The sequence below is a fragment of the Montipora foliosa genome, chromosome 13 (assembly GCF_036669935.1).
Source record: "Montipora foliosa isolate CH-2021 chromosome 13, ASM3666993v2, whole genome shotgun sequence".
In the NCBI taxonomy this organism is placed as follows: domain Eukaryota; kingdom Metazoa; phylum Cnidaria; class Anthozoa; order Scleractinia; family Acroporidae; genus Montipora; species Montipora foliosa.
Genome location: NC_090881.1, coordinates 41,218,083 through 41,242,959, shown reverse-complemented (window position 1 = coordinate 41,242,959; position 24,877 = coordinate 41,218,083). Strand labels below are relative to the sequence as shown.

At 38.7% G+C, this 24,877-nt stretch overlaps 1 protein-coding gene across 2 annotated transcripts in view; it reads right to left on the bottom strand.

Annotated features, from left to right (window-relative positions):
* Positions 1-11,432: 11,432 nt before the first annotated feature.
* The window catches only part of LOC137982381 (uncharacterized), a 50,819-nt gene continuing 37,374 nt past the window's right edge, over positions 11,433-24,877 (bottom strand). Inside the window, exons 8-11 of one of the 2 annotated variants that reach the window (XM_068829498.1) lie at positions 21,964-22,077; positions 20,957-20,990; positions 15,976-16,171; positions 11,433-15,372 (exon numbers count right to left, since the gene is read on the bottom strand). In XM_068829498.1, the coding sequence (XP_068685599.1) occupies positions 15,244-15,372; positions 15,976-16,171; positions 20,957-20,990; positions 21,964-22,077 (473 nt within the window). In that variant the 3' untranslated portion in view covers positions 11,433-15,243. The remainder of the gene's footprint in view (positions 15,373-15,975; positions 16,172-20,956; positions 20,991-21,963; positions 22,078-24,877) is intronic. The other variant, XM_068829499.1, reaches the window with a different exon arrangement.

The window sequence follows — 24,877 nt, the reverse complement described above, 5'->3', positions numbered from 1 at the left end:
GAAAAAGGTTCAGGAAAATGAGGATTTCAAGGTAGTGATAAATCTCCTTGGCCGTTATGTTTGAAAGAATGGTAAGCAGCTTCTGTATCACTAACACCAGGCATTTCTACTGTTTTATGCGGAAATATAATGTAATTATGCGGAGGATGCAGATTTTAGGGAATTACACGGATCCGCATCACCGCATCCTGTCATATGTCTTGACAAATAAACTAACCAAGAAGACTCAAACAAGCGACCAAGAACATGATTATGACGATTACACTTCGTCTGGTTACACTGCACTGCACTGCACTGCACTGCACTGCACTGCACTGCACTGCTGCACTGCACTACACTACGCTGTAGACTATTTCGGATCTAACCGCACTGAAATACCATTAACAACACGGATTTAACCAAGATTCAATCAAAACGCCATGTGCTTCATTTTTTACAACACAGCTGCGCATGCCTTCCTACAATATAGGTCCGCAACGTATACTACATTCCTCCCTTCTTTGAAATACACGTTGATTCAAACAGAATGAAACAAACCGAACTCTAAACACCTAAATGCTTCAAAATGTCTTCGAACGTCTTTTGTAGCCGAATAGACAATCAGGACTAACTCGGAAACAAAATCTAAAAGATCAACAAACAGTCCAGTTAAATAAGAGGTCCATAAATGCTCTATTCTGGGTTAAGCCTAATGCATACCAGAACATAATCATGATATCTACATGGCACTTTCCTAACTCTAGAAGGACGTAAGGAAGGAGTAGAATCACTCTGTGCCAAAGTAGGATTTGCCTGTTTACAATATAGGTCCGCAAAGTACACTACACTACACTACACTCGGAAGGAACATAACTCTTCGTTTGTTCGGTATGCTGGGGCAGATCTACAGTAGGTGGATTAAATTAAAACAGCCAATGTCACAAACTTGTAAAAGTATAAAGTAAATACTGTCAATCTTAAATGCAATAAATTCACTATTAAGTTAAGACTTTCAGGCTTGGCTCTGATGAACATTTACTACGAAAGCCCGTAAAGGCGTTGACTACGATGCTGTGGTTCAGCTTTTTGTGGAAAGATTACCCCCCCCCCCCCCCTCCGAACAATGCTTTTTGTTTATCCCGTCTTTGACGAAACACAAAATCGAAAAAAGATAAAATGCAGTGTAGTTTTAGCAAAATTTTATAAATGTTAATTTGCATCGTTTTTAAGCCTCACTGAGCTTTAAGGCATTTTAGCATTTTAACTTTAAGAGATGAGAAATTTTCCGTCGGAGGAACCCCCCTTTCATCGAACCCCCTCCGCTAAAAGAAAGCTGGATCCGCCCCTGGTATGGTGGGGTTATTGCATCCCACCTGCTGGTGCAGGTGTACCAAGAGCTCAGACATTTTACAGCACGCTAATGTTACACTCATGAGTTTCAATAATATTTGAAGTTGGCAGCTAGCTGGCTTGAGTGACTGTTGTCATTGTCAAAGGGAATTTTAATCTTAGGTTTGAAAGAACCCGTCTTAAATTACTTTAAATCCTCAACTTGTCGTTTCCATTTATTAAGGACTGCCCGGAAGTGTCCACTAAGTACAAAATCATTGTAACTTACTAAGAAGTGTGGTTTCTAAATCGCTTCCCTCGCTATTGCTTGCTGTACAGGTGTAGTGAGCACGCGAAGTCAGCACTTTAGAAATATTAAGGTACTGTTTGTCACAGCCAATATTTTGAAGATCACAAGGAATCCACCGAATTGAGGGAGTTGGATTTCCTTCCACTTCACAGTTGAGTGATGCTGTCTGCCCTCGGCCAACAAAGATTTTACTTTCAATGGTAATTATAGGAGGAACTGTCAAAAAAATTAAGCAAAAAGTTGCGGACTGTAATTGTTTGTTTCTTTATTTGTTTAAATTTGATTATTTGTTAGAGCGGTTTTCAAATGAGGGTCGTAAAACCAAAACCGAAGTAATTACTTTGGTGAATCAAAAAGGACGGAGACAATCCAGTAAACCAATCAAAATTTATAGTAATTACACGTAGCCGACACAGAGCACGGGAAAATGTGCACGCGAGAGCCACGATTGGTTATGGTTTCACTTCTGATTGGTTGAAAAAGTTGCGCCACAACTTTGAACCAATCACTAAGGGAAGCGATGCAAAACCAAAGTAATTTGCTAATTACTTTCGACACTCGATTGAAAACGGCCCTGAAGAAGGGTAATAATAAATTGGCAGCTATACCCCTGATGTGGACCTGCTGTAATTTTACACTTACACCCAAAAGCAAAACCACAACACCAGACACTAAGTCCTCTATGCTTCTCCAAAAGCGCGTGATTTCTTTAACGTCCCACAGAATTATTTATGAACAAGTGCACTGAGGTGGGGCGAACAGTTTATAGTCCTTATCGTAGGAGACTCTTTGGAAGACAGTCATTTGCAGATAGAATTACAAAGAAAGCACTTTCTCCTCAGTTATTTAAATACCTGGGCCCGGTTGTTCGAAAGTCGATTAACTTAATCCGGGGTTGGCGTAAACTTTTGTTTTATGTTTTCAGCTTTTTGGTGAAAGTTTCTTTTGCTTATTTTTGTTTTCTTCTTCTAATGTAAAGCTTTGCCGAATTGACAAATAAACTCCTTGGTTCGTTTTTAATCTGGGATCATTAGCGTTAATCGGCTTTTGAACAACCGGGCCCTGGTCCCCGTTGTTCGAAGGGTAGATAGCGCTACCTACTCGATAAATCACTATCCAGTGGATAACTCAATTGGTTTTGCTAGTTTATATCCGCTGGACAGTGATTTATCCGGTGGATAGCGTTTATCCACCTTTTGAACAACCGAGGCCAGGTGTTGGTACAAGTAAGAGATAAATACCGAGCCATATACATCCCGAGGGCCGTAGACTTTTGAAAACACTTTTGAAAACTTTAAAAGGCATAACGGCTTGATTTTCACAGGTTTTTGAGAAACAATAGAATTTGAATCATTTATGGCGTCCTCAAGGGACTTAGCTTTGTTTTCGTTTCTTTAGTTCTTTTGATTCTTGCTAACCATTTTTTCTACGCACCAGCAGTCTGTTCATGGCGTTCCTATCATGGACAGCGACGAGGAGCTCTTTCTTACGCAAAATTGCGAATTACGGATTACGCAAACAACAGTTCGCCTTGACGCTGTTTCGTTCAGCTCTGCTGTCAATAAATATTTGTTCAGGTGTCCGTCCCGAGTCTGGAGTGGCGAAAGATGATCAGTTTTAGTCGATTCCTAGCCGGCGTGGATTCAAGTATTTTAATGATGGTAAGTTTTAAAGAAACAACAAATTATGTACGTTAGGTTGTAAAAATAGCCTCTTAATATTTTTTTGCACATTTTGCAGTTTGGTATGGAAATTGTCCAGGGTTAAAGATTAAAGGGTTAAGCAAAGACGCCGGAATCGAGGGTTCATTCACAAACCACAACCTCTGTGCAACGACAGCAACCAGAGGACTGCAGAAAGGAACTCCATGATTCAAGTAGCACACAGCTTCGTGTTTCATTAGGGGTTTCAAACACCTCGAAACAATAAAAACACTCCGCCTACGGCGTCGTGCTTTCATCTGTTTCTCGGTGTTTGCAGCCCCTGTTAAGACATTCACACTCTGTTTTGATATGTTACATCTCGTTATTAATTTCAAGAAGGCTTGATTTTAACTACACATGAACCGGTAGCTCACTCTGAATAATTAAAATTCAGCTCAATGACACTCACACAGAACATTTATGAAGACATTCTTTCTCAAAGGATTTCCAACACCATTATCAGCAGTACATCTGTAGTATCCTCCATACTGTCTACTGCTAATGTTGAAAGGCATGGTGACTATAGTGTTATCAGAGAGTCTGGTCCAGGTTATTGTTGGTTTGGGTTTTCCATCAGCTGAACAGTTCAAAGTTAATTCATCAGATACTGATACTGTTTGGTCACCTGAAGTGGCAATGTTGCTTGGAGGATCTATAAAATCAAAAGGCTAAATACAGCATGCTGTACAATCTAATCCACTTAAGGTAAATCAAAGCCAATCTTGACGTATGACATGTACATGTAAAAAAATCTTCAAGATTAGGATTTCCGGACTTACTCTTTATAATCAACTTTTTTAAGTTATGAATTTTATTTACGTGTCAACTGTTTTCAATGTTGAGGCAATAATTCGGGACACTAAATCAAATCAACACCTAGAGCGGTTTTCAATTGAGTGTCGAAAGTAATTAGTGAATTACTTTGGCTTATGATTACTTCACTCAGTGATTGGTTCAAAGTTCTCGCGCCACTTTTTCAGCCAATCAGAAGTGAAACCAAAGCCAATCGTGGCGCGCGCGTGCACATTTTTCCCGCGCTTGGTGTCGGCTACGTGTAATTACTTCGATTTTTTTTTTATTGGTTTACTGGATTGTCTCCGTCCTTTTTGATTGGCCAAAGCAATTAATTTGGTTTTGGTTTTACGACACTCTATCGAAACTCGCTCTATCAAATCGTAAGAATTGGTTTTTGAGGACAGGGGGAAACTGGGCACCCAGAAAAAAACCACTGGTATCAGTGTAGTCAGGACCACCAAATTCCACCCACATGAGAAGCCAAGTCGGGGAACCGAACCATGGACACATTACGACAGGTACAAAACACAGGTCACAAGTCACAAGACACAGGTGATTGTTTTACTAATACAGAAAGTGTTCCGTTGAACAAGAGACCTAACACGCCAATACGGAAAAAGAACCGTATTTAATTTTAAAAAGACAATTCGATCTAAAATACAAAGAAATTGCATTGGCACTCGGCCTTACAAATGTTCAAAAGAAACTATAAATTAACGCAAATAAACTTAAAAACTAACTAAAAACTTACTTCTTGACTGGCTCCGTAATTGATGCACACTGTAGTAAACGGTCCGGTAAAACTTTAGAGAATAACTGGTTAGCAGTTATAATAACTGGTTAGCAAACATGATGAACAGCTGGTTAGCTTGGTTGTTTTTGCACAACTGAAAATTTTAGCTAGATTACGCGACTTGAAATCAAACGATCTACGCGACGAGCCTTGCGAAATATAAATTCAAGTGGAGCGCGCACGCAACATTAAATGTAAACAGCGCGCTCGTTTAACCTTAACTCAAAAAAACAACGTTGAATGTTCAGCGACAAAGAAAGTATCCTACACAATCTTGAAAGCTAACCTTGGGCCTAATGTTAGCAGTGGTAAACGGTTAGGGTTGTTTCTGTATTGGCAAAACAGTGACCTGTGACTTGTGAACTGTGACCTGTGTTTTGTACCTACTCGCCTCATAAGTGGAAGGTGAGTGCTCACACCAGTGCACCAAACCTGCTTCCAAATCTCTACAGTGCGATTGAGAGAATTTAAATACCATAAAACTACCTGAGCAGATGGCTGCAATAAGACTTATTTATTTAAGAGGCATGGATGCATGAATAACAAAATATTAACCACACGACTCGTGTCAAAAAACCTATACTCTATTGTCCGGTATTATACAACCTTGGATAAGTGCATTAATTTTACTCTTCCTTATTGACCAGTCAATGGAAACCCCTACCCCCCCCCCCCCCCCCGTCCCGGGAAAGGGTAGGGGAAGCCTCGGGAATGGAATCAGGAATTTGTCCTGTGGGGGTGGTGAATGAGACAAATTTTGACGCTGAGCGCTGTTGCCACTTCGGCACAAGAGAGTAGGAATAGTACGAAAGCTGAGACCCTAGTCTCAGTTTTCGTACTACGGTAACTATTTCACACGTTGAAACTTTAGCAGAAATTAATGTGCAACGCTGCTGCAAAACAAGTTGCCGCAGGCGTTGCAGGTCGAGACATGAAACTGCTCTCGAATGTTGTTACCAGATTTTTGAAAAAACATGTCGATACTAGTTCCACGGCCTTGGCGCGCAAGTTGCGGTTTCTGATTGGCGTACGCGGCATAGCGTAACACGACCGAGCGAGACTAGTTTCAAGAGGTGGTGTTACGGTGAAATTCTTGTTATGTTGCCTCCACAACTAAACTGGATACTCGAGTTAGATGATAGACCACGATATATGGGCTCGTTGGCCAGCCAAGCCATTGTGCCATTTATTTAGCATTGGGATGGGTACAAAAAACATCTATATGTATCAACTCTTAATATAAAGAAAAGAGCAGTCCAAATTTATTTTTGCCACTTTGTTCTGACTGAAAATCATTATTAAAGGCAACATTAGGCTTACCGACAACATCCACTTGAGTTGTGCTCTTAAATGTTAATGTGCCAACTTTCTTTGCTAAAACATCACAACCAAATGTACCATTCACCTCAGTTGTTACATTGAAGACAAATAGAATGACTCTTTCATATGGAATCCACCGGAGGTCAAATTTGTCTTCAAAACCGCTTGCTACTACAACATCTCCTGACTGCTCTACTGCTCCAATGATTTCGCCATTGAATCTTAAATTTACGCCAGAAAATGTTAAATCTGATGATAAACTGAAAAGCCAGCTCAGGGTTGCATTGATGGTTCCTTCAAGAAGCTGTGTGTAACTTGAGTGTATTTGGTTATCATCTGATATGGCTTGGATTGGAAGAGGTTCCTTCCATGTTATACTGATACCACCTGAAGAAAGAGAAACGGATGTTTTTATTTCTCTACTTTTTGTCACATTCAGGTACATGAAGAACACTCTCTTCGCCCAGGACGAAAATGACATTAAGTTTATATTATAAAATTATACTTAGAAGACGAAGTTAAAACCAAGACTGGAGTTATTATATAATATTTATAGAAGTTGATAATTGCATCGACTTCCTGTATAATGAACCACAGCACAAGTATTTTCCCACCTCACCTGGACCATTAGAGAAATATCAGTTAGGAAATTGATCAAAGATGGGAAATTTCACAGACATTAATTGCGATTGTATTTGGGGCAATAATAAAAATTTCTGCAGTGCTCATCAGAAATCTTTTTAGCTCATACTAGGAAAGTAATTAAATAAATGATCTACCTTGAAAACACTTACAAATGGCAGCCCTACATCTTTACCCATCTAAATTTTTCTTTTTTTAATTGGAATATATTTTACAGCGGAAAACATTGGTAACATACAATACAGGGCCCGGTTGTTCAAAAGTCGATTAACGCTAACCCCAGATTAAAAATTAACCAAGGAATTTATTTCTCTACTCCCAAATGCTGTTGAACGCTGATATTCGGCAAAACTTTACATCAGAAGAACTCAATCTTGAAAAAAAAAAACAAGCAAACAAAACTTTCACCAAGAAGTGGAAAACATGAAACAAAAGTTTACGCTAATCCTGGATTAAGTTAATCGGCTTTCGAACAACCGGGCCCAGCAGAGCATTACATAATTTATTGATAGATATACTCATGTGCACATCGCAAAGAAAAAACAGGACATGAAGCGCATATTACTGAAAGCAGGGATAGAGAGAGGGAAGGAGTGAGAGAAACAGAGAAGTAGCTTAATGTTCGACGATTTAACCTGAATTACATACTAAAAACCGTATTTTAGTTAACTATAGTCCCCTGGAAGGACACTGAATCCATCGATCGATCTGTCATTAAATATCATACACTAGACGAGTTAATTCTAATTTAAACCTTTCCCGAAAGTACAAGTTATTATGGATATTGCCTCAGAGACCTGAATACAAGTTTAGTAAATATTTAAAAGCAAAGAGAACAAAACCCACCTGTTTCGGGGCAAAAGAAGAGGATTACTATCACCATACAGTACACTGTTGAAGACATGGTTTGCCGATGGCAAACTTTTGTGTGATGTGGGAAACCGCTGGTATGCCGCTGACCCGCCCGTATGTGTGTTTCCCGCGTTGTTTCCCGCCATTTTCCAACAGGTGCAGCAACACTCGTGTTCGAAACAAATTTTTGGGTCATTCTTTTCATTTTCGAACCCTGGGGGTGAAGAGAAGTAATCTGGTGTTCATTATTCCAATATTCATGCTCGAAATAATTCGCTATTCCATTACCCCAGTAATGGAAAAAATCTACTTATTCCGGTGCACAAATCGATTATTCCAAAGGAAGTCGTTATTCCGTTATTCCACCCTACGAAATTTCCGTTATACTTATTCTGTTAGTCCACTTCAACCCCCGATTTGAACCAGCGAAATCATCATAAGCTTTAAAAGTAATTGTATGGTGAGCGGAAGAAATTCAAAAACGAATAATTTCGAACAGTATAAGAGTACACAAACAACTTCGAAGCTTCTTTTATTGTTATGAGCGATATTGATGAAGACTAAACAGCACTCAAATAAATATAATTTACGTGACGCATTAATTTCAGTTAGTTGAAAACAACGTTGGGATGACGCCGAAACGTCAACTTTATACGTCTTATTCATAAATATTTAAAAATGTTAAATAGATGGCCAAAAGTTGCACTTTTCAAGTTTTATTACTATTATGAGTTCACTGTAAGGCTCCACAGCATATAGACAAGTCAACTTTATAAAACAAGTTATGAAGCCTTTGTCGAGTGGTTCTAGTATATGTAGATCCGAAGGTCTTGTTGTTTCCCAAGAATACCAAATGCAAAAATGGCCGCCAATAAATTATTATTTTGTCTTTGTGAAAATTAGTCAGTACAGCCAATATCCTTTCAATTTGACACGCTGACTAATTACCCCAAAGACAAAAGAGTAATTTGTTGTCCGCCATTTTTTGAATCCAGTCAATGGTTTACTTAACGAAAGGTACAGTTCATAGTGCAACCAGGGGCCGGTTTCTCGAAGCCCTATTAGAGCTAACCGTTGGTTAACAGCTATCAAAACCTATAGCTTTTCCATGGTAGTTAACGCTGGTTAGCGCTAACCATACTTCGAGCAACCCGGGCCAGGCTGACAATAATCAGACAGATTGTATTACTCAGGTAGGAAGAAATTTGAATGTAGCAAGTTAAAAGGTTACAAATATTTATTTGAAAGACCCAACATTTCGAGTGTCTCAGTGTCTTCATAAGGGGTGATCGAAAGTTACCACAAGAATCCTTTTAGATGTACCAATTTGCTAAAAAGCGAAAGGGTGTGCCAATTAATGTTAAAAGTAATTAGCGTCTTTTTCTTTTAATGAGACGCAAATAGCTATAGAGTGTTTTCACATGACGTCACGGCGGCCATGTTGGTGTTCCAAAACAAAGAAATGGCGGGCATGATGGCGTACCAAACTAATCCTCCGGGAATGGAACGCTATTTTTATGTAAATACTTTCTTTGTTTCAGAAAGTCAATATGGCTGCTGGTCACGTGAGTGAAAGCGTTCTATAGGTGTCAGGCAGGAGCTCCTGGTGTCAGGTGAAAGGAGCGTGGGCGGCAGGAGCTCCTGGTGTCAGGTGAAAGGAGCGTGGGCGACATTGACGTGTGACAATCTTCCAAACGGCATTGATGGTACCGACGGTTGGTGGTCAGTGATAAGTCTATTATGATTCCACAGAGTTGCGTGGTTTATTTGGCAAGCATGCTCTGACAAAGTAGAGTTTTCCTTTTCACAAAGGAAAACAGCCTTTTGATGCTCCTTCAAATGTGTACCAAACTGACATTTAGTCTGTCCGATGTACTCATGAGGACAGTCAGTCGACAAAATGGTTGAAATGGGTTGAAAGAATTATACACATCTGAAAAAAAAAATCTTGAAACCAACCTGCAGAAGAGCCATTTTGGGCAATGACGAAGATCGTCAAATAGAACTAAAACGCGATATTGAACGAATCCACGCGGGGGGCTTAGCAGGAATCCTACAATAATAAGCCAATAGCTAATCTCCTACGCAGCCTTTCTTTGTGTGCTCCTTGCGGGGAGGAGCGTTGCGTGACCACACAAAGAACAGCTTCGTAAGAGACTAGTCAATAGCCCACTTTCGATATATTAAAATTCAGTCTTAAACAAAAGGCATCATCTCGAGGCTCTGGGGAATAAATATAAGGATCGATTTGTATGAGTTTATTCCCCAGAGCCTCGAGATGATGCCATTTGCTTACGACTGAATTTTAATATATCGAAAGTGGGCTATTACAATGTAGACATAGATTATTTTTGTTAAGTGATCATTTACAAATTGTTTTTTTTTTCCAGTTATTAGCCACAGCTACTATTAAGCCCTGGTTCTCACTATTGACGACTAAAGAAGTACAAGTATAAACATTCAGACATTGTTTGCAGTCACACGTCAGAGAAACACAGTGTAACACTAGTATTGACAGTACTCTAGTGTCAACTAACTGGTGTTTTGAATTCACAAAACAACACTGAACAACAGAACTTGATTTAACACTAGTGTTAAACTCCCAGATGCGGCCGCAACCAATGACAGGGAGCTTAAGCACGCGCGTTTTTGAGACGCGGACGGCAACCGGAAGAGAACATCTCGCGTGCCAGGACAGTGGTGTCTCCCAGATGTTTATACTAATCCCCTGTAATGGAGAAAAGATATTTGTCAATGTAAATGTGGTTGTGTGAAGACAAGTTAAAACTTGCGGTTGTCGTCCGCGTCTCAAAAACGCGCGTGCTTAAGCTCCAATACGCACGTCTTTGAGACGCGAATAGCAACCGGAAGAGAACATTTTGCGTGCCATGGCAGTGGAGTCTCACAGATCTTCACACTAATCACCTGTAACAGAGAAAAGATACCGGTTGCCGTTCGTGTCTCAAAAACGCGTCTGATTATGGACGGTGCCAACTAATTCAAAGGTATTTTTGCGCGGTTTACTGAATATGCGGGAAAAGCAGATCTTAACAAGTGTTATTGAAATCCAAAAAGAAATTGGGGGTAACCACGCATTTTTCGAAGATAATTAATCCACAATATTTAATTGCAATTTGAACCTTAATTATCTCTGAAAAAGGCGTGGTTACCCCCAATTTTCGTTTTGGATGGTAAGAACACTTGCTAAGTTCTGCTTTCTCCGCATGGTTTTGAACTGCGCAAAAATATCCCGGTATTAATAAACACTACCCATAGGAAATCCGAGTATCTCGAGAGGCGCAGAACGTATGCGCAATAACAATAGTAGGCACCGTCGTTAAGCTCCCTAATGCCTCAACAACTGCGACTTTCCAAGGTGCCAGTCTTCAATCGAGGTATCACCTCCTTGAATAATCACGACCATTCAAACATTATTTGTCGCCCTGGGATAATCATTCAAACAAAAGATAGAAGTGATCCTCGCTAGATAGCTCAGATCTGAACGAAAAGCGAGCGAAAAAACTGGGAACTTGGCCTTGAGATTGCGTGAGTCTGACACTCCCGTGTCAGTGCGTGACTCACCCTGCAATATGGCGGTCCAAGCGGAAACTTCATCAAGACTCGAGAAAACGCCTGTTGATGTCCCACAGTTAAGAAGTGAAAAAATCAGTCGGCAATATAACGCTTCCCGTTAGTGGAGATCATCACACTTCAACATTTTTTTTTTACTTTTTACGTTTATTTAACATGTGAAAGCAACGTAACGTGGTACAATCCCTATAAATTCAATCACTACAACTAGAAATCTGTTAAAACATGTTCGCTACGTTCTTTGCATATTTATTTTAAAGCTTTGCGTTGATTAAAGTTAAACAAAGGAAAACGTCTGCATGAGAATAGAGCTGAAGCCACGAAGATGTGACCGGCTTCAAATGAAAAAAAAGAGCAAGTCATGTCGACCATACTGAACAACGGCGGCCATATTGTATCCAACCGATACAACTTAATTACTCCAAAATGGTCGAAGTAATTTTCAACCTGATTTTCAATTAGACGTCTTGCCAGGTTGTTTACCTTAGGTGATTCAAACAATAATCAACCATGACCGAAAAAAGAACGGCTCACTTGAATGCAAACAAAACGGCATCTGGACGACGGCTATTTCAGTATCCTTGCAAACGTTTTCTTTTGTTAAATTCAAAATGGTGTCCACTGGGGAGGGCCATGGTGGAAAAAGGAGAAACTCCGGCGAATATACGTGACTCACGCGTGAATCCATGATGGCGGCTAGAATTTTCCGTGGGCTCGAGAGCAAACAAACTCGAGCATGCGCAGCTCATGATAGTGCCCCTTTAAGTGAACGAATTTATCCTTAGGTCGTGCGGGTCAATAATCGGTGCTTTAAATGATTTTTTAAAAAAAGTTACGGAGATAAACACCATTTAATAAAGAAAGATAAAATGCTGTACTGGGCATTGCATTTAGCCCTGGAAAAACTATCGAACAAAGTTGGATTCAACACTCCCAACTTTGTTCGATCCAACATTGTTCGACGGTTTGGCCTCCCCTGCTGGAAGGCGTTCGTCCAACAATTTTTGTTAGATCAAGCGTTTGATAGAGCTTGCTTTTGACCACACATTATACCCAACAATTCTGCTAGTGTTTTGCCCATCCTCCAATAAAGTTGTGTCCTGCTAAGCCAATCACGAATCGCTGCCTTGTTTTCAAGCCCAGGCTTTAAGCATCATTTTCAACAAAGATGGCGGACGAGGACCACAAGACCGTCGTGGCTGTTGATGAACAGCCTTCCAGCTGGACTAAGCAGTTTACCGTTCACCACCCATTTTGCTGCCCTGTTTGGAGATGTCTGGTTCAATAGCGTTTAAAAATTCTGCAAATTGATGCGGGCTCATTCTCATCACCTCCTATATAATAAACGTGGCTGCATCTTGCAGTGAACAAACCCTACAAGTTCTCCTAACCATTCTTTCGTTTGAATCGGTCATTTCTGTCCTTCAACAGCTCCGGTAGCATAAACGCTACGAGCGCTTTTCGTTTCAGTTTTGAATTTGAATCAGTTTCGTCCAGCAATGTTGGATAGTGTTTTGCAACTACCTCAACATTTACATCCAACAATGTTGCAGGTTGGATCCAACTTTGTTTGATAGTTTGGCCAGGGCTTCATGGTAATATACTTAACTTTCCATAACTTTGTCATTACGCCTAAGGACTACTCTAGGTAAAGTTATAAATTACCAACACAGAAATATAAAATTGTAGGGTTTGCACAACATTTTCTAATGCACAGTCAGACCTTTTACAGTGCAAATACTTGCGCTATATTGCAATACCGAAATTACAATGCACTCAAAAGAGCACCCATGTCACTCATCATATTACATTTTATGTTATCACAGTAGACGAATCCACGGCCTAAAAAATACCAAAACCTGATAAAATTATTGAGCAACCAGACTATTTTCAATGCTTGTCCAGGCTTTTCATCCAAGCTAAAAAAAACCAAGCAAACTCCAATCTTTCTTTTCTGAAACTCTAGACTTTGTACAAACCCTGGCTTTTACACTAAATTGGTAAGTTTTGATCTAAAGATCTCACCTAGAATTGATAACAGAGTTTTTGTACTTACCATTAACATATGGTGGTATTATAGCATTGAAAACTATGTTCTCAGAACATCAAATACACCTCAATATAACTTTATTACCCAAAATGAATATAAATACTTCTCCAGTTTTATTTCAATACCAAGGGCTGCCTTCCCAATCAAGATTCCATTGGGACAACCTAACATAGTAAAACAAGTTAAAATCTAGTAGAAATACCGAGCCAATAATTGGCGCAAAAGCCAAAGTCTTTCGGTTAGTTGCAGAATAAGGAAACAAGTTCTCATAAAATCTTACCTTTCTAAACTGGGGCATAAGACAACAGAAACAGTAAAACTAACCCTACCAGGAAAAACAGCTACTACAAAACTAAAATAATCAGCAAAATGCTTGGATTCTCTTCAAACTGAACCTTATCTTCAGCGACGAAAATGGGAGTTAACTTATGCTTAGAAATACGGCTTATTAAATTATTTCACTTTCTTAGAATAGAAAGGGAAAAAACATATGTTTTAAAATTGTGAAACTAAGTCTTGCGATCATTTCAGATTCCTGGGAGCTATTGTTTTGAATGACGTCACTAGTAAATCCAGTGGATCCATACAAAACAGTCTCTGTTTTCCAAACAAGGAATACAAATGAACAGCGTAATAAAATCAAAATGGCGATAATGAAACCAGGTAATTTACAGTCTCTTTAAAAAAAAAAAAAAACACGCCATGAAAACAATGTGCCAAAGTCTCTTAATTAGCACGAGACATTAATTTCAGTTAGTTGAAAACGACATTACGGAGACGGCGAAAACGCAAACCTTATACATAAACATTTAAAAATATTAAACGGACCAAGAGTAGCACTTTTTAACGTTAATTAAAAGTAAACATCTCCGTGAAGTTACTCTCCATCAAACGGACACATCAATTTTACTCTATGGAAGTATAAACCTAAAATTAAATATAAAACAAGCTAAAAGCCTACGAGTAATATCAAGGCTTTGTTCGCCAAGCATGCCTTACTTATTATTTAAATAAAGGCTAGACCCACAAACTAAACAAAAATCAAAACGAAAAGGGATTGAATCATCTCTATCTATAATTTCATGTTAAAATGATAATATATATGACTATCAAATGAAACCATGTTGTCTCGCAGTGATGAGCGCAAATTTCTATTGCGTCGAGAAGCCTGAAAATTTTTCAGGACTTCAATGGGATTTGAACCCGCGACCTCGCGATACCGGTGCGATGCTCTAACCAACTGAGCTATGAAGCCACTGACGTTGGGAGCTGGTCACTTCTGAGTTCACAACTACACGTGATAAGTAATTATAAGTGAAAGATATATATGAAATACATCATCATATAAGACTACATTGGTTTGATCAACTAATTCAGGTAACTACATCATTTCAGTGATATATAAGAAACAATTCCCTCCGCATTTACCTTTATAAGGACAAATAACATTTTCTTTCCCTTGATTTTCCTCTTTTACGCTTAACTTTTTCCTAGATCAGAACTCAATACTCCAAAAAAGCTATAAATGGCGTGACACAGCGAGATTCCGTATTTAAAATAAACGGATTCAAATCACAACCTCTTCAGAACCTACAATTCTACGAAAAATATTCATTATATGTCGACAAAAGGCTTAAAGAACTCTACGCGTCTGAAAAATAAAGTCCTAACCAACATGAAGAAGATACGGTTAAATTCGGTTAAGAAGCGATATTTAACGGGAAAAAAAACTGCAGTTAATATTGCGCTTTAGAACATGCGTGAGAGCTTACTGCACGCGACATTCTACTGAAAAGTTCTTGAACTCTCAAACGCTTTTGGTGGCAAAAAGCACATTACAAATGTAAAACAATTATTTCGCAGCATCACACCACCTAAATTACACCAAATCGGCATAAACAGTATCCTGGTAGGGCGGAGGTCTCGAAGGGTTACCAGAGGCTTTTGTGGGCAAACTTCCCTCGTTTGAGTGGTCAGCCTGTACATACAGCAGCTCACCGGGCTGTCGCTGTGGTGATAAAATTCAGAGCAAAAATTCCATTGTTGAATGTGCTAGAATTACGTTACTTCGAGAGGATAAAGCAGGGCTAAATACTTAGTTAGTCAGCCTTTTTTATTGAGTGCCATTCCGCCACTAAGGGACGAAGCTGAAACCTATTTTTTCCCCTTGGTTCGCCGTCTTTGACATCAGATTCCGAAGCAAGAACCGGTCGAACACAAAGAATAAAAAAAATGCCTTTGTACTTTACTAAAGAACTATAAATGTTGCAACTTCCTTTTTTGAAACAATGACAAGAATGTGGGTTCTCAAGACTGTGCCAAGACACTGTGCACATGAAATTTTACCAGAAAGATTATTGCGCAACACGTTGTGGCTTTCCATTGAGGTCCCTGTCTTCACTCTAAGTATCACTTCCTTCAATCATCAAAATCACCTAACTGTTGCCCTGACACTATCATCCAACGGAGTACAAAAAAGAACTGAGCGACACCTTATACTGTAACTAAGGCCTGTACGAGACAGGTCCAAACATTCCATTTCATCTCAAGGAGTTTTCCAACGAAACCAAAGTGACCAAATAAGTGCATCATTATCTTAAGTAAACCTTACCTGGGCTTCCCTTTCAGATCTTGGTTTCTTTTTAGATTTGTCCACTTGGGCATACACAGGCAATGCAATAGCCTGACCTGAATCTTCTTTGACAGAGTTCGCCGGCTTCTTAGATGGAGGGAGCACTGAAGCGTTTGAATATGCGCTTTCATATGCTGATTCGTCACCACCACTCTTGCCCTGCGCTCCACCCCCCCTAAGGACATAATAAGAGTTGTGAGACACGCTTTGCAACGTTTTCCTGAGACATATTGTAATAGAGGGAATAATCAACAATGAACAGTGAATTGTATAGTTTCCTCTGTCTAGAACCAGCTGCATGTTTGATAGCTTTTTGTCCAAGAATTTGAACATTTCACTTTGTCTTGGTGCGATGTCAAATTAAGGGATTTCTGAAAAGCAATCGGGGTCACTACGACGATTCACAGGGTGACTTAAACATCTCATCAATAGAGCGGTTTTCAAATGAGTGTTGTACAACCAAAACCAAAGTAATTACTTTAGCTAATCAAAAAGGACGGAGACAAGCCAGTAAACCAATAAAAACTCGAAGTAATTACACGTAGCCGACACAAAGCGCGGGAAAATGTGCACACGCGAGTCAGGATTGGCTTTTGTTTCACTTCTGATTGGCTGAGAAACTGCCGCGAGAACTTTGAACCAATCACTGAGTGAAGTAATGAAAAACCAAAGTAAATTCACTAATTACTTTCGACACTCAATTGAAAACCGCTCTAAAACGCTCAAATTAGCTGATTCGTCACCACCATTCTGACCCTGTGCCCCATGTTCCTACAGAAATAACAGGAGTTGTGATGTACTACTATTACAGCAAATGGACAGAAAAAGTTACAACTGATTAATCACTGATGCTGAAAGGATAAAGGTCGGTTGTTAATAAGAAGAAAAGCACGCATCTTACTCTGTTGCTATCTCTTACAATTTGCTTTCTTTCTATTATAGCAGCTGACATCGTCCAAAACAATTTTGTGACTGATGACCAATAAATGAAATAAGGCATTAAGTTTGTTGATGACATTGATAATTCACTGATGTTGTCGAGTATACGTCAAGTTCCTTTTAACACATACACATATCTTATTCTGCTCATCGCTATTGACATTTGCTTTTTACACTTCGTCGCGATTATATTGTTTTCGAAATACTTTTTTAATGCAATAACGTCTAATAATCGATGAAATACGATAGTCGGCCATTTTCGAAATATCAATATTCAGCTTGATAGAGCGGCAGAGAGAACAAAAACAATAGAAACACGTTGGAATGAATGTGAAAAATATCGACATTTCATCCACTCTCCTTTGTCTTCTTAACCTCTCTTTCAAGCTGAATTTTAATATCTCGAAAGTGGCCTATTATAGTGACTGAGAATTCAGCGACCAATTACCTCTAAGGTTCACAATAGTATCAAGGAGAAGCCTCGATATTGTCGATGTGATACAACATGACCTGAATATTTAAAGTTACTTATTCGACGCATCTTTTTAGCTTTTAACCATTATTATCTCAGTACGAGGGACCTAAACAGAGGAAAGCGATGCGTTTCTGTAAATTTGGAGAACAGATATACAACCATCAAAACAATCTTTTATTTTTCCTGAATTAATGAGTATGGCCCACAAGGATACAAAAATTGCTGTTTACGTCCAAAAAATTGCGATTGTTTCATCTGGGTTTCCAAACACGAGAAAACAGACAAAAGCACCAGGCCGAAGGCCACTCTATTATTGTTTTCGAGTCTTTCGAAACCCTGATAAAACACGATGCACGAGATTTGACCAAGTTCCACAATCGCGCCTCAGGAATAAACAAAATGGAAAAAATCGAGAATTGCTCACATCTCCTCGGCAAGTTTCTTGTCACAAAAAAAGTGTATCGTTATGGTGATTTGCCTTTTCAAAATCTACGTCAACAATGTTATCACCAAGCTGTGGAAAATTATAAATAGATCAGAGGTTTGAATTCTGAATTCTTCCTCTCTTATGCGAGGGCTTTATCACGTTTACAGGAAGCAACTTGCGTTGTAAGCAACCAATAAGGAGGCTAAGCCAGTGAAAACTGCCGTGCCAAAATCCACTAAAAAATAAATGGGCATACGGAACTGTATTCGAAGGATGACAAAAGCAAAGGTACCTACCATCATTGAAGTCAACACTTAATTTATTAAAAAAATACGATTTATTTTTGGTTCAGTCGCTGGATACATTTTTGACCGACATAAATGTTTTGTCTTTAAATTACTGGCTTTCAAAGGTTTGTGCAACACAAGCAACGAAGAAATGAATTTATAAAGACACAGAAGGTACTGTTGAAATTGCTAATTGTTCTCAGTTCATCGTGTCTGCCTACTTAAGAACAGTAAAATAAATATTAACGTAAGTGAATGAACGTGTTCATGTTTCCTCTAGAAAATGTGTTGTTACTTGTTAGAAAGGCTGTTAATGAAGGTTGTTTGTTCGTGGTGTCCTTTTTTTAAGCATTCTTAAAACAATAATGTTCAAATTAAGAACTGTGTTCACTTGAGTTTTCTGCTTTATCAAACTCAAGGGTTACATATTGCATGTAATAATATACGTGCAAAAACGTCAGTATTTATTGGCTGAGGGTACATCACTTAACCCCACACAGAGTGCAGAAAAGTGAAATTAGTGCAATAAAGATGAAATTTTTGCTCGTATATCTTTACTAAGTAATCCCGTGATTTTTCTTGTGCAATTTGGAACAAAATTAATAAGCACTTGGTAAATTTTTCCGAAGACTATAATTCGCACTTGCCATGTGCTTCTTTATTCGAAATTGCACTCGGAATCATGTGATCACCTCTTCTGGAATTCATTAATTATTCACAAGGTGATCATCCAACCAAAAGACGCGTGCATGTGGTTTGAAACCCCGGTGAAATACTGGAATGACGCGCTATCCATGAGTTCCATGTAATAGCAAACCCTTGAGTTTGATAAAGCATCAAACGCTAGTGAACTCATTTCTTAATTTGAATATTAATAAAACGTATTTGAATACATAAAAAACAGACACCAACATGAACAAACAACCTTTATTCACCCCCTCTCTAATAAGTAACAAGACATTTTCTAAAGAAAACATCACGTTCGTTCACTTGTTTACGTTTAATATTTATTTTACAGTTCTTAAAGTAGGCAGACGCCATGAACTGATCACATTTAGCAATTTTAACAGTACCTTCTTTATCCATTTCTTCATTGCGAGTGCTGCACTTAGGCAGCAACACCTCAGAACCCTCAGCAGACTTGACTTCAATAATATTTTCTTTCTCTGTTTCTACCATTGTTCGAATATTCCATAGGCCCATTTATTTTTGTAACGAGTGGACTTTGGCACGGCACTTCTACCAACTTGGCCTCTTGATCGGCTCATGTTGCTTGCCGAAAACGCGTTAAAGCCATTGCACAACAAAGTGAAGAATTCAAAACTAAACCTTGATTTTATAACCATCCACAGCACTGTGATAGCACTGGTGACACCCTTTCTGAAAAGGCAAATCATCATAACAACACAATTTTTCGTAAAAACAAACTGGTCTTGCCGACATGTGAGAAATCCGTGAATATTTCCATTTTCTTTTATTCCTGTTACGCGATTGAGACGCTATTTCAAAAACGAGTACGAGTGTTCCATCAGGGTTTCCAAACGCGAGAAAACAATAAAAGAACGAGGTCACACTTTTTTTTTTTTTTTAACTAGTACTTCAAACTCGTGGTAAACGCCTTATGCCCGTGCTTCAAACACGAGACGGAATTGCCGTCTCTTGGTTGGACGATCACCTTTATGAACAATTAATCAGTTTGAGAAAATGTGGTTATACACGTAGAACGAAGAGTTTGAGATTAACACAAAACAATAAGCCAATTTGAGGCAAGGATGATTTCATTGCAAAACCTAAAAATATCTTCTTTTTGCCTGTCAAAACACACTCTTCAAAATGCACTTGGAAATTTTCATCACGTTTCGTACTTAAAAAAAAATTTGCATCTGGTGAAAACAGTGAAAAAGATAATTAAAAGAATAATCAAACTTTTTAAATGAAATATTATGTTAGTTCGACGAGGTCTTTGCTATTTTTTCCCCACACCAATTCGAAATTAGACTACATTAACACTGTATGGCATGACAAGACACTATCAGGTGAGAGAACACATCCCCGTGCCCTATGATAATCTTTTCAATCTATTTTTAAGCTTTGCGTCACGCTGTGAAAGTTATTTTTAGTTTCGTCCCCATGGCCTCGCGGCCCATGGTCAGAGGATCAGATGTCATTGTGAAGAAACTTGCGAAGACTTTTCTCGCCGTCGCATGATCTAGTGAAATCCTACATCGAAATTTGAAGAGGTGATCGGCTTTAAGTGGTCATTACATCATTTCAATTGACCAATCAGGTGTCTTTCCTAAAATAGCCTCGCAGCTTGACTACGAGCTAAAATTAGATTGAAAAAGATTATCATGGAAAGAGGCCCATGTATGGGGGATGTGTTCTCTCACCTCATAGTCTCTTGGGCATGATCATTAGACATGATAAAGATGCGTGAGAGTTGTCCGAACTTCCGAAAACTATAACGATGAAATAATTTATGTCTAGTTTGATAGGTCGCGTTGGCCAGGGATGGATCCGAACTGAAAGCAGTGCCTAAATTCAAGACAGTTCTAATGCAAGTTTCAAAATATTTATGATTAAGAGGTTGATAATCATATAATAACTGTTTAGGGACTCCTGTTGAAAACAAGGTTCCCCCAAAGGGCACTGCACTCTGGTCGACAGAATGTTGCATAATGGTAAAACACAAGAAAAGCCAGTTATGTTGAGCTTTTTAATAGATATGTTTTCTTGTCCGTTTTCCTCGCCCCACACCAATTTCTAAGAAATTTCTTGATGTCCTAGTATGTTATTAAACATGCATCATTAAGAATAATCAATCAAGCTCACCTTCCTTGGCCAGCAACATTAGTGTCTGAGACTTCTTCATAAAAGAAACAAAAGAAGGCAAATAAAATACACACGATTAAAAAGCTTGGTATAAATAAATACTTAATTGGTAAAAGGTAATGGTCAGCACTTCAGATTCCATGCGCCAAACCCCCTCACATCAATTCCTCGAGTCCACAGCTCGATGTCACATTGCCAAACACTTTATATTAATAAATTTGAAAATGAAATCGTATGGACGCGTTATTATCTGTTGAGTATATATTGAAGTGAAATATCAGATACAAAAAGGAGATGATAACAGCTCTTTTGGTTTAAAAAAAAAATGTTTATTTTGCTCACGGTACGGTACATAATGTGCGACTGTGATCTGTATAGCCAACAGTGGCTCGACTTTTTTAAAAAACGTCTATGTTTTATCCACATTTGTGGAAGGCAGTTAGTTCAGTGTTGTGAGCCAAAGTAGTCTCTATTCACCCTGTTATATGTTAGTCACATTACACATGTAAAATTAAGCACTCCTAACAACTTAACTGTTGTTAATGGTGAAGATGTGAAAAACACACAAAGAAGGTAGTCCTTTACGATACAACCAGCGAAGGGACACTGGTGTCTTATCATTTTTCCCTCCGCCTGTTGCCAGGCAACAACATTCTACTCCACACAACTGTAAATGTAAGCAATTCTCCACATCAATTTAGGAGTGGAATAAAACACAAAATGCAAATAAAGGTCACAGGTTGAAATCAGCCTTACACCATATATAATTTCACGCAAAAAAGGGAAAAAGACTATTGGTAGATGTAACTTCAAGTTAACTGCTGACTTATGATAACATAATGGTTTCATACCTGTATTTTCATTTCACAAACAAAAAAGGAACAACTTTAAATTACAATATGTATCAATTACATGTATTTCATTACACAATTTAAAGGAAAGACTAAAGTTGTTAATATTGAAGGCGATACTGCAACTGAAATATCTGTCATTGGTGAAATACTGACCCTTCGGTTTTTTTGGGAACTTCTTCTTTCGCACAAACCAAATGATCACTGTAACGATGATAACCAAGGCAACTGCTCCCAAGACAGCACCAACAATAATCCAAGTGTTATCACCTTAAAACAAATAAGTTAGTAAACGTACATGAGATCCCAACCTACTGGTACATGCAAGCACAGTAATAAGAGGATGTGATAAAGACTGGAAATTAAAACTGACCAAATGGATTTTCCCGGCTCCTTTTCCAGATTATTCAAGTACTAAATATGAACACTAGGTATAATTAACAATTATTCGCTGAAGGTGTACCGAGACGTCGTCAAGGCGAAATAATTGTTTTAGTATAATTTTCAGCGGTGATTATCAAGAAAGTGCAAATCGACATGCAAAAAGGCATGAAAAGTGCTTGCTTTGTTTAGCAGGCGCACCTCGAAAATGTTGTATTCACTGGGAAGCACGGTGAATATAAAAACGAATTATTATATTCTAGAAATTATGCTAATCTGAGATATTAGTGAGCTGCATGTTAATTGCATTGTATGCAGTGTATTTTCCCCATCATGACATCCTCTAAAGTCTTATTACGAACTCACAAAAACTTAAATTAATGATTATCACCCTGACTATCATTCCTTTCTACGATCAGGAAAATGACTGGCTCTAAGTGGGCTTCATAGCTCTATTGGCCGAGCACTGCAGTGTATGGGTTCAAATCCTCTCATTACTCGCTTCTTAAGCAATGTTCATGAATGCCATGGATGATATAAAAATCGTACCATGTTCCTTCTGCAGTTCAAATTATACATTTCACATAATTATATAATTACTGGTGAAGTGAATTTGATGCATGTATCCTTCAGTTTCTATGTAGCCTTTAATCATATCAGATGAAAGATTCATATAAAGAACTGTTAGGTTACGGGATGAAGTTTGATCTAAGTCTTTTGTCGGGCATACCAAGTGCTGTATGATATTGGTGGTCAATCAGTACTATTTATAAGTGTTCATGATGTTATTTCGTTACACAGCACAATGCCCCACCAATGAACTACATGACGCAAGGCATCTAGGAGCTACTGTACATGTAGCAAGTTGTGAGTTTGTTTTCTATTTCCTAACACCTGACAGTAAGATAACCATGTTTTAGAACCGTGGATATAAAACAACTTTCTTATCATCACCATGGGGGTCTTGGGTTGGCGAAGTCTGGAACACCCCATGGAGGTCTTGGGTTAACTTAGTCTGGCCTTCTTCAGGGGGTGGTCCAGTCGTTAATGCAACGTAAGCAGCTGCAGCAGCATGATCACAGATTTAAGATCTGATCAAGCCTGGATCCTTAAGCCTGTTTAGAAACACTGCTTTTGCTTTAAAACCTGAAATATGGTCTACCCTGTAAGGATTTTTTTTTTTAACTTGTGAAAGAAAGTTGAGTATAGATAGCTTTTCCAAACAAGATGCAAGTTCGTAATGGGATTTTTTATATGTTAGTGTTTAATAAATTAAAATTTTGAGATATTATTCCTTCGAAGTCTTAGGGCCTGTTTACATGGAGGGAAGGTACCCCGGCTAACCAAGTTACCCTGAGAGAGACAACTTTTTTTATGTTTCTCTACAGGTAGAAAACGCATTGAAGCATTTACATACTAGACAAGGTCATCGGCCTTCCCAGGATGCCCTGTCTACTTGCCCGAGGCACCTTACTAGGTGAGCTATCTTTTTGCCATGTAAACTGCAAACGGTTTGTGCTGGGTCACCCATCCTGGGGAATTGTTTCATTGTTATCACCTACCTGTGACATCTACTGAACGAAATGACAAATCTAGTGCAAAATAGTTTCTCTAGACATGCAGCTGCTCGCATCACAAGTAACACAAAAAAATTAAAGAGCCTTATTCAACGACTTTACTTTGCGCGCCTTTGTTGTTGTTGTTATCTGGGAATTTGGAGTGTCTACTTCCATTTATGGGCAAGTATCGTTTGAGCTATTTCTGCACTCGCGAGAAAAATTATAACAATTTTGTCAGGGAAATAAAAAAACACATCGAAGATGCTCGAGGAGGATTATCCTGTAAAATTAAATGGATTTCGATCAGAAAAACAGCAGAATACCTTGCCATTTCGAACGCTTTTCCACGAAGCGTGGAGCTACGTCCCCAGAGAATTCAAGAGGGAATCACAGTTTCTACGCGTGGTGCCTATTTACACGTGTAGTTGTTTGAACTTTTAACTGGACCTCAATTAATAAGCAAGCAACCCATATTTATTTTATACCCAAGCAGTTTGCAATGAAAACGACAAGGCGAGATAGTTTAATTCGCTGCTTGCGCGGCACTTGGTAAATAATGTAAGTGCTTAGCAATAAGCGAGGATAAAGTAGTCTAAAGATGGTTTCAGTGTGGCGCGTGCAATTTACAGTTCTAGCATTAGATGAAATGCTCTCATTCTACGTTCCTAGAATTTCTTCCTTTTCAAATTTACCAAGTCTTCAAAAGGGTGTTGAATTCAACAACAATTTCTTCTTCCTCTAAATAAACACAAGCTGACCTTCAGACCTAGTTTTCAACTGAAATGTCACACACAACCTTGCTTCCACAAAACGCAGTTTTTACTATCAGCGAGAAAATGAAATGAACGGCAATGGATAAACTGGCTTTTTACTGATTGTAATAAAGAGCAGTATTCAAATGTTGCCGAAGGCTTGCCTTGCCTCTCTGTTCAGTGCCGCCAGCCTGAGCGGAAGACACACACAAAAATATTTGAACAGAATTATCGAACCGAGGGTGGATTCGCTATTCGTGATTCCTTACATTGTAGTCAAAAAAGTTATTTCTTCATTTTCCAGGAATGATAATACATTAATTCTGATCGTCCCAGCCGTTAAGCGAGAAATTCCCAATTTCGGTACTCTTCGCTGCC